This window comes from Peromyscus californicus, unplaced genomic scaffold, assembly GCF_007827085.1.
Source record: "Peromyscus californicus insignis strain IS unplaced genomic scaffold, ASM782708v3 Scaffold_4__1_contigs__length_199733344, whole genome shotgun sequence".
NCBI classification, from domain to species: Eukaryota; Metazoa; Chordata; class Mammalia; order Rodentia; family Cricetidae; genus Peromyscus; species Peromyscus californicus.
In genome coordinates, this window is record NW_026294562.1 from 83,058,769 (window position 1) to 83,070,778 (window position 12,010).

General features: G+C 38.5%; 1 protein-coding gene across 1 annotated transcript in view; it reads right to left on the bottom strand.

Moving 5' to 3' along the window:
• Nucleotides 1-1,911: 1,911 nt before the first annotated feature.
• The window catches only part of LOC128125730 (phospholipid-transporting ATPase ABCA3-like), an 84,229-nt gene continuing 74,130 nt past the window's right edge, over nucleotides 1,912-12,010 (bottom strand). The window contains exons 24-28 of the mRNA XM_052763379.1: nucleotides 10,678-10,865; nucleotides 8,674-8,844; nucleotides 7,201-7,382; nucleotides 2,513-2,586; nucleotides 1,912-2,122 (exon numbers count right to left, since the gene is read on the bottom strand). Of these exons, the coding sequence (XP_052619339.1) occupies nucleotides 1,982-2,122; nucleotides 2,513-2,586; nucleotides 7,201-7,382; nucleotides 8,674-8,844; nucleotides 10,678-10,865 (756 nt within the window). The 3' untranslated portion in view covers nucleotides 1,912-1,981. The remainder of the gene's footprint in view (nucleotides 2,123-2,512; nucleotides 2,587-7,200; nucleotides 7,383-8,673; nucleotides 8,845-10,677; nucleotides 10,866-12,010) is intronic.

Consider the following 12,010-nt stretch of genomic DNA (forward strand, 5'->3'; position numbering starts at 1 on the left):
CGTATTCTAGATAAAGATTTGTCCCTGTGTCTGTTTTCAAATAACTAAATTTTGTTTTCACTGATGTTTCCCTGTTGTCAGTTCTTTTTTTGGTGGTGTTGTTTGCTAGTGTATGCTTCCCCTATTTTTCTACTTCTTGTATTCTTAGGCTTACAGTTTGAAATTATTTCTTCGTTTTAGAAATCTTCATTTATAGCTACACATTTCCCTCAGCTCGGCTGTTGCCTTTTGAGGTTTGGTATGTTGTGATCTTATTTCATTTTCTGAAGACATTTTGTAATTTGTTTTCTTTTTTTGACTCATAATTCGTAGTATTTAATTTTCAAATACGTGTGAATTTTCCACTATTTCATCTGCTATTGATTTCTAGTTTTATTAACCATCTTGGGTAGATAAGGTTGTAAAATATCAGAATTTTTAAATTGAGTCTTGCTGTGTTTTTCCTGTTAGAGCTGCGAACCAAACCCAGGTGCTTGCTAAGCAAGTGCTCTACCATTGAACCAAATCACCAACCCACCCCTACTGTGGCTTAAGATTCAGTGAATTCTAGAGAATGTTCCAGATACACTTGAGAAGGATGTATATTCTGTTGTTATTTGTTGGAATGTTTATCATATGTATGTCTAAGTTCCTATTGGAGTGTTGTGCTGTTCCTACATTCTGTTTCCTCATCATGGCCACCATGAAGGTATTTTTATTGCTCAATCTATACCCTATGTATATGAGTTGTTGTAAGGCCAAAACAGAAGCACAGCTTTCCCCACTCAGTAAACAGGATAGCAATGAACGTTGCTTTAGACATTAATCATACCTTTCTGCTAACTTGCATCACGCTACATATACCAAAGGAAAAGCTACAAAGAGTGTTGATGGTCCTAGAGCTTCATAAAAATCAAATCCTTCTTTATATAAAAAGAACAGAAATGTGTCTTCTGTGTACAATTCAAACCATTTTAAATTACATTTTATTTATTTGGGGTAAGGGCATATCACTTGAATGTGGAGATCAGAAAACAACTAGCTGGAGTCAGTTCTCTCCTTCTACCATGGGGGTCCTGGGGATCAAACTCAGGCTGTCAAGCATGACAGCATGTGCCTTTACCCAATGAGCTGTTTCACTGGCCCTGGATATTATTTTATAATTGAAAAGTTCCAACTAAAGACTGAAAACTGAGGAAACCATCCTGACACACAGCAGCTTCATAGACTGTCTTGGGGATCCTACTTGTCGGCTCATGAATTGCAGAGAGATGGTAAGATGTCAGAACTCCTCCTAGAGGATACCAACTTCCTAGATAAGAATCAGGAAGAAAAAAAAAAACCTTTGTATCGCTCCATTTATACTTTACTCTCTTATTCTTTATTATAGGGGAAGCAAGAATAGAAAGAAAAGTACATTATTTTTAAAGGAACATTTTTTTTTTCTGTCCATGCCCTTCAATTTCTCTTTTTACTCTTGAAGGAAAAGTCCATTATTTGGAATTTTGGAAATAGTAATATCAAACTTTGATATTGATTTAACTTAAACATATCAGGGAATAAGTTGGTGTGTGTGCATATTTTTGTGTGCATGTTTGTGGAAAATTTGATTTGTTGCGTGTTTATGCTCTTCTTGTCCATAGTCAGCTGCTAAAATGAATGCATTTCTACTTGGGCAAATATGATGGCACCATCACTGCTAGATGTTTATGCTCAAATACTTAGACTCTGGGAGAATAGGTCCTTACAAAGATGAAAGCTGCACTTTCATTTTTCTAGGAGAGAAAAATGGCTCTAAGAAATTTTTTAGATTTTTTTACATATTAGAAACAGGACATTCAGATATATCTTCAGTGAAGAGGACACATTTTTTTTCTTTCAGGGAAGTATTTATTACACAAATATATTTACATGAAGATATACAAGCACAAGATGTCCTTCCCATCTACCCAGCTGATGTACAAAAAAAAAATGTATCAGAATCACCAGTTGTAACTGAATCTCAAGGCACCTCTGTCTCATGATCATTTCCTGTGTTGTCTTGATTAGCAAAAGCCAGGAAGACTTGGTCCAGGGTGATTTGACTGATGGAATAATCTTCTAAATTGAATTGTTCCTTTGCTTTCTCCAAAATGCCAAACATCTTAAACAACAACAAAAGCATGCAGTTGCCATTACAGTCTCCCTCTAGCTCCCAGAGGAGCCTCTCCTCCTCCTTTCCCCAGTTTCTGTCAAGTATATTAAGTTAGACAAAAGGACACACAGAAGGGCAAAATCAGAACGCAAAAGAAACAGGTAGTTGAGAAATGGAGAAGGCAGTTTTCTGTCTCCATTCTTTTGATGGACATGAACTAGTAATGGAATTTAAGGGTAGTAATTAAAGACATTTAAACTCTAGGCATTTGAAGAGGAACATAAACACTCCACAGCTTCCACAATGTCAGGCACAATTCCACTGCCTGGATCCCAAGTACCCCCTAATTGTTAGTGCTCCCCTAACATGCAGTGGTAGAAGGGCACAGTTTCTGATCACCTTTCCCCAGCTGTTGTCCTTGCTTGGAATGTAGTAATTAAGGATCCCTTGATTCTCTTGCTTCAAGTCACTACCTAAGACAGGAAATTAGGACAGGTGAGTAATCTTACAGATTTCTTTAAAAATTATCAAAATAGTGCTGTATCTGCTTAATGTTATATATCATATAAAGGTGAAGAGTTGGGTTAACACAGGAGGAGATGTGATCCCCTCCCCCCAAAACCTGCTATTTTTTGGTATACATATATAGTAAATTGTTGTAGAGAATTGACAACAATTGTTGATGCTTTTAAGTTCAGTAAATTGTCAACTCATGTACCCAATGTAAAAGTTTGAGCTTTTAAAATACTAATATATTTATTCCTAAACATAATGCTGAGGATAGATAGAGATTTTCTGGTTGTGTGTATATGAGGGCACAGTTTTGAGAGAGGAAGAAGAACAAGTATGATGGTTGTGATGAGAATGGCCCCCATAGGTTCATATATTTGAGTGTTTGGTCCCTAGTTGGTGGAATTGTTTGGGAAGGATTAAGAGGTGTGGTCTTATTGGAGGAGGTATGTCACAAAGGTGGGTTTTGATGTTACAAAAGATCATACCATGCCCAGATAATTCTCTCTCTCTCTCTGCCTCATGCTTGTGGATCAAGATGTAAAGCTCTCAATTACTGCTTTGGAACCATGTGTGCCTACCTGCTGCCATGTTCCCTGCTATGGTGGTTATGGACACTAATGCTTTAAAATTGTAAGCCCCTATTAAGTGCTTTCTTTTATAAGTTGCCTTATAAAAGACAAGATCATGGTGTTTTTTCATGACAATAGAAAAGTAACTAAGACAACAAGGTTGTCTCATGATTATACATTGTCCTTCCATGTGCAAGGAGAAATCATGTACAGAAACTACCAATCATACTACTATGATCTTGGTTTTGTTTTTTTGTTTTTTTCAAAGATAAGACTCTATGAATACAATTGAGGAAAGAAGTGAGTTCATAATTAACTTATGCAAATTTATAAATGATTACAACTTTAATTAAATGTTTTAATTTAAAATGTTTTAAAGAAAATGACATATTTGAAATGTGTGTGGATTTTGTTAATATTAATCTTAATGCATATATTATTGTATGATCATGTAGAGCTCCTTTCATTGTGGCATATTTCAAATATAAAGCATAATACATTTATTTTTAAAAGTACGGAAAAAAACCACCCATCCAGGTCAAGTAATATTTACCCATTCATTATCAGGTGCAATGTTCCAGTTTCTACACCCCATACAAATAAGCAATATCTCCAAAACTCCTGAAGACATTTCCATTTTTTCAGTTCATCTACTTACTTATTTAAATTAATATAGCAATAATAATGAAGTACATATGGATGCAGAAGGGCTAAATTGAGTTAAGAATATAGTATCTCTTGGAGCTAGAGAGATGGCTTAATGATTAGAAGTAGTTGGTTTTGCAGAGGATGCAGGTTCAGTTCCCAGGGCTGACATGACAGCCAACAATCATCCATAACTTTAGTTCCAAGGATCTGACACCCTCTTCTGACCTCTGTGAGCACCAGGCACATGTCTGGTACATAGACATATGTGCAAATAAAATAGTCACACATATGTAATTAAATAAATCTAAAAATGTGTCTCAAATACCTATCTTTTTATGTTTATAACAGACTATTAAGAGTATACTATATTAACTATAGTCATCACACTATATAATTTATCTCCTTTTGTTGTCGTTTTGAATAAGAATGTCCCCCCATAGGCTCATATATTTGAATGGTTTCAAAAGCCCACTCCAGGACCAGTGTCTCTCTCTCTCAGCCTATGGATTAGGATGTAGCTCTTAGTTACTTCTTCAGCACCACAATTACCTGCTACCATGCTCCTTGCCATGATGATAATGGACTAAACGTCTGAAACTGTAAGCAAGCCTCCAATTAAATGCTTTATTTTATAAGAGTTGCCTTGGTCATGGTGTCTCTTCACAGCAGTAGAACAGTGACTATGACACATTAGTATTCTTTGTTCAAAATCTCCCCAACCTCACCCCACCATAGCACCCACTAAGTACCAATCAACTGTACTTCCATGCAACTTCCTTAGATCCAATATCTAAATGCTGATCAGTTAGTGAGATCATATGGCATTTGTTTTTTTATGCATGGCTCTTTTCGTTGAATATAATGCCATCTAACTTCATCCATGTTACCGAAAATGACAAGATTTCCTTCTTTTTTAGGGTTAGTTTCCCTACTGTGTATGTGCATGCTAGCTCCCATATGTGTATCATATTTATCCGTCATTCCTCAATAAATCCTTAAATTGTTTTCTTTTTTGACTGTTGTGAGTAATGCTACAGTAAACATGGGAGTGCATGTATCACTTTGACATTTTTTTTACTTGTTTTGGATATATAATCAGCAGTAGTTTGCTAGATCATAGGCTAGTGCTATTTTTATTTTTTTAAAGGAATTTCCATTTTTAAAAAATACTGGCTATACTAATTTACACCCCCACCAACTTTTTACTGATTTCTAAAATAGAAAAGCTATTGACTTTTGTCTTAGTCACTGTTCTGTTGCTGTAAAGACATACTATGACCAAAGTAACTCTTCTAAAGGAAAGCATTTAATTTGGGGCTCACAGTTCCAGAGGGTAGTAAAGTCTATGATCATTATGGATGGAAGCATACAGGTATGGTGCTGTATCAGTCACTGAGAGCTTTACATCCTGATCTGCAGGCAGCAGGCAGGGAGAAAGCTAACTGAGAATAGTATGGCCTTTTTGAAACCTCAAAGCCCACCCCCAGTGACACACCTCCTCCAACAAGGCAGCACCTCCTAATCCTTCCCAAACAGTCCCACCAACTGGGAACCAAGCATTCATTCTCATTTAAACCACCGCACAGCTTTATACTATAGAACTTGATGTCAGCTGTGGGCTTGTGGCATATGATATTATAAGTATTGAGGAGAATTCCTATTGTATCTAATCTGTTGAAAAATTTTAAAATCACAAAATGTTGGATTTTGTCTAAAGGTTTTTCTGTTTCCATTAAGATGAGTGAATACATTTGTTGTTCACTCGGCTATTTGGTATTACATTTACAGGTTTGTATATGTTAAGTGATACATCAGCCATTTGGTGATGGTGAATGATCATTTTTGTGTGCTCTTGAATGAAGTTTGCTAGTATTTTGTTAAGGATTTCTTTGCCATGCTCATTAGGGACACTGGCCTGTAATTTTTTTGTAGTGTCCGTGACTAGTTTTGGCATCAAATTTGAAAGTATTCCCTGTCCTGCAGCTTGTTGGAAAGAAGAAGGTCCTGCTCTTTGTTCTTTGAATAGTAATGAAATGAGAAGCATCCAAACTCAGCTTCTTATCCCCACGACAGGCATATCACCCATTGAGCCATCTCAGGTCAGAGACACATCAGCCAGTCCAGGCTCAGGGAGAGATCTTGCCTTAAAGCATAAGGTGGACAGTGATAGAGGAAAATGTCCTACCTCGACTTTGCCCTCCACACATTCATGCACAGGTGGTACATACCTGCACATATATATATGCACATATACATACCACATATAGGAACACATACAACAGGTTTGCTTAGTAAAATTACAAGTACATTCTTTTTTCTTTTGATGTAAAATTTTTATTATGTGAAGATATTACAATTCAATGTTTTTTTCCAACATAATGTTTTTATTATTTGGGAATTGTACATCATGTACCCCTATAAGTACTCACTTCCCAGTCTTCCCAGGGTTGAACCCCACCCTTTTGACCTCCCCCTGAAAAAAATAGAAGAGGAAGAAAAGAAAAAAGTTCAATTTATATTGCTCATATACTCACTGGTATGGAGCACAGTCAATTCTTTATGGATACCTACATCTGTATGTCTCATGGGGAAATCATAGTCACTGAGGCCAATGCTAAAGTGATTATTTGGTTTTCCTCACATCTGTTCACAATGTCTGCTCTACCATTGATTGTTAAAATATATTTTCAAAGTTACATTCCTACAGTATAACAAATAATATTTTCCATGGCCCAAAAGATGAAATTGCAGCTCAGCAGCCTGAGACACACCAGAAATTCCTATAAGAGTTTGCTAAAAATTGTTCTTGTATCAGTGCTTTATGGTTAGGAAAGAGGCTGAGAAAGAGAAAATACTTGCTAGTGCTTGCACTGTTCTCTGTGGGCAGAGAGGTGCTTACTGAGTTGTCACTCAAAAGCAGAAGGATTTTCGTCAGGAGAGACACACCTGCTAGAGCTTGCCTGCATTTCACAATTGTTTATCGGCACTGATAGCCGAAAGCCAGAATAAGATGCTTAATGACAAGGTGAGCATCCCTTAAACATTTTGCATAGATAATGTGTGAAAAAAAATGAGAAATGTGTTAAAATATGACTTTAGAGGTGTAATTTATCTGGATAGGACAAATTAGGAAGAGGTCCTAGAAGGTGATGTCAGAGTTTGGTGCCAGCCTCTGTTGTCTGGGAGACTTCTTAGTGTAACCTGGCAACAGAGGTTTGCGGTGACAAAGGAAGTATGGAGGATCACTGAACATCAGTAACACGTGGAGATGAGATTTCAAACATAGACATTATGCATGGTGAGAACAAACCACAGAAGTTAACACATCTCTAACACCATTGGAACAATTAAACTTACCTGGAAATGTCAATCTGATGAAACTTTTAAAGTCCTTTACTGTTTCCTCAGACTTGACCTTGGCCTTCAGAATATAAATATCACCAAACTTGTTCTTGAGGTACTGAGGGCTACCCAGGCATGTGAGCTTTCCTTTCACCATTATGGATAGCCTTGTACAGAGAGCTTCACATTCTTCCATGCTTGCAAAACAAGGAGACAAAGCAACATGAAACCAAGACAGACATTCATTGAAAGCAATTGTACATTGTACATCCAAACATTGCCAGGATCTTGTTTTCAACCACAAGTATTAAAAAGAAATCTTGAGCCGGGCGGTGGTGGCGCACGCCTTTAATCCCAGCACTCGGGAGGCAGAGCCAGGCGGATCTCTGTGAGTTCGAGGCCAGCCTGGGCTACCAAGTGAGTTCCAGGAAAGGCGCAAAGCTACACAGAGAAACCCTGTCTCGAAAAAAACCAAAAAAAAAAAAAAAAAAAAAAAAAAAAATCTTGTAAATGGAGAATGTTGTAAGGGTATTGAAAAGAAACAGTCTTTTAAATCAATAACTATGAGAGGCCATCCTTTTGGTAACACACAAGTTGTGTTTTCCAATAACCAAATTCATGGTTAGGAAGTATATTGTGATGTCTAGAGGTAAACCTTGGGTGTCATCCCTTTAGCGCCATCTGCCTTGTCTCTGACTGGGCCCTGGGGTGAGGGCCACTGATTGAGGCTAGGCTGCCTGGTCGGCCCCAGGGTTCTACCTGTTTCTGTCCAGGACCGGGATTGCAAGCATGCATCACCACATCCACCTTTAAACATACTTTACAGTTTATTTTTCTATGTATGGGTATTTTGCCTGCATGCGTGTGTGTGTGTGTGTGTGTGTGTGTGTTTATGTGTGTGCATGTGTACAGTGCCATGAAGACCAGAAGAGGGCATTGGATTCTTGGGACTAGAGTTACAGATGGTGATGAACTGCCATGTGGATGCTGGGAATTGAACCTGGGTCCTCTGGAAGAGCAGCTTAACTGCTTTCAACTGCTGAGCCATCTCTCCAGTCCTCACACCCAGTTGTTTTTTTTTTTTTTCTTTCTTCCTTTTTTTTTTTTTTTTTTTTTTTTTTTTTTTTTTTTGTATGTGAGCTCTGGGGATTCAGCTCAGGTCCTCATACTTGAATAGCAAGCACTTTACTAATTGAGCTATCTCCCCAAGCCCTGAGAAGTGTGTATTTTTAAAGGATAAATAACAGAACACTGAATCCTCAAATGTAATACATCTCCAACTTTCTGTTTTCTATTCTTCATTTTTAAAAATACACTGAAGATTCTTTGCTATCCCATTTATTAGGATTAACACAAATCTTAATTCCTAACAATAAACTTATCACTCAATCAAGTATACTGCTCAATAGTCCTAGACCCCAAATAATTGGCCTGTATAGCTACTATATTTCTTGCCTATCCTTAGCCAAGCCTTCCAAAGAGCCATACCTGTGGGATGTTATAATGATGGCCTTTCCACTTTCTCGAGTCTTTATTACTGTGTCCCAGAGAAGGCGTCTAGCTTTTGGGTCCATGCCAGTTGATGGTTCATCCAGTAAGATAACTGAAGGCTTTCCCATTGTGGCAATAGCAGTGCTCAGCCTACGTTTATTTCCTCCACTTCAGATCAATGAAGGGGGAAAAATGGAAGAAGTGAAACTATATCAGTTATATCCAGGAAAGACTTAGCACAGACACTCCTAGTACTGACAGTTCCAACAAAACACAAGTGTAGACATCTTCATGCAGATTCAATATGGCTTTAACAAAGCATCAGGTCCAAGTACATACACCAAGTGCGTGCACATATATAACGTAGAAGGTGTGGTTTTGGTTCCATTTGTTTACCTATTGCTATTAGGATATATAATCCCCACCCTAATTTGAAGGCCTACATTTCTCTCTGTTGCAAGACAGAATTATAGGAACAGTAGGGGGAGGAAAACACACCCTATTTAGGTTTCAGAAGCCGTATTTCAAATAGAGTCAGGATATGAAGTTTCATTTCTGAAATGTGGAACTGTTACTGGCATCTGAAACCCAATAGAATAAGATGTTATTCAACTTAGCATTAACTGTCGACATAGCCTCAAATCACCTGAAGAAGTCTCAATCAAGTAATTAACTTCCCTTATCAGGTGGGTTTGTGATTATGTCTGTGAGGAACTGATTCAAGAGGGCTCATCTAGGTAGGTGGTCCTGAGCTAGATAAGAAAGTTCACTAAATGTGAGCCTGTGAGCAAGCCAGCTAGCAAGCAGCATCCTCTGTACATTCTATCTGTACAATATTGGTTATGAGTGAATTCCCCGGTTGGAGGTAATGGTGCACAGAAAAGTAAGCAATCCTGACCAGGTCTGGGCCTTGACTTCCTTTGATGATGGACTGTGACCTGGAAGTGAAAGTCAAATGGACCCTTTTCTCCCTGAATTTGCTTTTGCTCAGAGTGTTTTAACACAGCAACAGGATGAAGCTAGGACATATGGTAACACAATCAGTTAACTGTGTGGCAGAGAAGCTTAGGTGGAGCTTTGGGCACTTGTATCAAACACCAGGAACAAAGGGTTCTGTTGGCAAATATTATTTTTAAGCTATGTTACTTTTGCTTATGTGTTTTAGTTTAAGTCCGTGAAGCTGTGTTACTTTGCCTGTCTAAAATACCTGATGTTCTAATAAAGAACTGAACAGCCAATAGCAAGGCAGGAGAGAGAGATAGGTGGGGCTGGCAGGCAGAGAGAATATATAGAAGGAGAAATCTGGGAGGAAGAAAAGAAGTAGCCAGAGAACGAGGATGACTTCAGGGGCCAGCCACCCAGCTACACAGCAAAACATGGAGTAAGCCGGGCGGTGGTGGCGCACGCCTTTAATCCCAGCACTCGGGAGGCAGAGCCAGGCGGATCTCTGTGAGTTCGAGGCCAGCCTGGGCTACCAAGCGAGTTCCAGGAAAGGCGCAAAGATACACAGAGAAACCCTGTCTCGAAAAACCAAAAAAAAAAAAAAAAACCATGGAGTAAGAGTAAGATTTATAGAAGTAAGAGAACAGGAAAAGCCCAGAGGCAAAAGACAAATGGGCTAATTTAAAGTTAAGGAAAGCAGGCAAAAAATAAGCCAAGCTAAGGCCAGCATTCATAATTAAGAATAAGCCTTCCCGCCGGGCGGTGGTGGCGCATGCCTTTAATCCCAGCACTCGGGAGGCAGAGCCAGGCGGATCTCTGTGAGTTCGAGGCCAGCCTGGGCTACCAAGCGAGTTCCAGGAAAGGCGCAAAGCTACACAGAGAAACCCTGTCTCGAAAAACCAAAAAAAAAAAAAAAAAAAAAGCCTCCCTATGTGTGATTTATTTGGGAGCTGGGTGGTGGGCCCCCCAAAAGAGCCAAAAACCCCCAACATCAGGATACTTAAATATTATGTGCATCAATGACAACAGTAGTCAAGAAGCTATGGCATAATGACTCACCTGTAGGTGCTGATAAGATAGTTGGAATGGGGCTCCAGATCCAAGGAGTTCAAGTACTTGTTCACATAGGACTGAATCTGATGCTCAGGGACTCCCCAAATTCTTGCATACATGATCATTATTTCCCGACCAGTCATGTATTCCAGCAGAGCATCAAATTGAGGACAATAGCCAATTTTTGACCTCACCTAATTACAATAATTGCTGTAAGTGAAAACCCAAGCCATCTAGCACCATGTGGATATTCGTAGACAAGGCAGGAGGCCTGGGGTTCTCCAGACCATGTTTCTAAGAGTCCTATCAAGAAGTTTTCTTTTTTGAAGGGCTACAAAATTATAGCTGGTGAATCTATTGTAGTCTAATGGAGTGACTGGTTCTCATATTCAGTTCTAATGGTCATGGGGATTAAAAAGTCAGAAACCAAGTCCCAGGTCTCGTTCAGTTTGAAGGAGTGTTAAGATGTATGTCTTCCTCTTAATTGGGGGCTCCAAGGAGCATGACCAGCATGGATCCTTTCTTTACTGTTCAGCCTGCACTGCCCTGTACATGCCTGTCACTTAGTGAGGTTGAACAAAACCAAAGATAGCCCTCAGCTTTGCAAATAGGAGCTCAAAAGTTATGGTTGCTTTAGGACTTAAATTTGTTTCCAGTAGGTGCACACAGCCTAGTTAGCTAGAGAAAAAGGCTATGAACTTAAATTAATAATTAATATTTATCCTAGATTATTCATGCTTGTAGAGTTGGCATGGTGCAGTTCCCTTCCTCTCTGGCTAAAACGGCTCTTAATAATGTATTTTCCACTCACACCTTTATTTTTTTTCTCTTGACCTCTCTTTAGGATCCATACACTAAAGATATAATAAAAAATACAATTAGCACAAGTAAAGTTAGAAAATTTATTACCTGTGTACAGAAAATAATTCAGACATTATCAGAAAATACCCATGATGACCCTTAGCTTCTATCTCAGGCTGATTCTAAGCACAGAGATGGTAAAAACAAACAAACAAACAAACAAACAAACAAACCAAAAACAAAACAAAAAACCCCATTAAACTCCCTAGAAACAATAAACAACATCAAACAGAGAATGGGGAAGACTGTAATTGCTAGAGTTACCACACTGTCAGTCCAGTTTTTAGCAAAATCGACAAGCATACAATGAAATGGACAATGCAGTTCATTGATGGGAGCAGGAATCAGAAACTCTGCCAACCTGAAAGAAGTTTTGATGGCAAATCTGCTCGCCAAAGACTTTGAAATAGCCATCTTTGATGCTAAAGTAACTAAAAGAACTTGTGGGGAAAGTCAAGAAAATGGCATATAACTATTA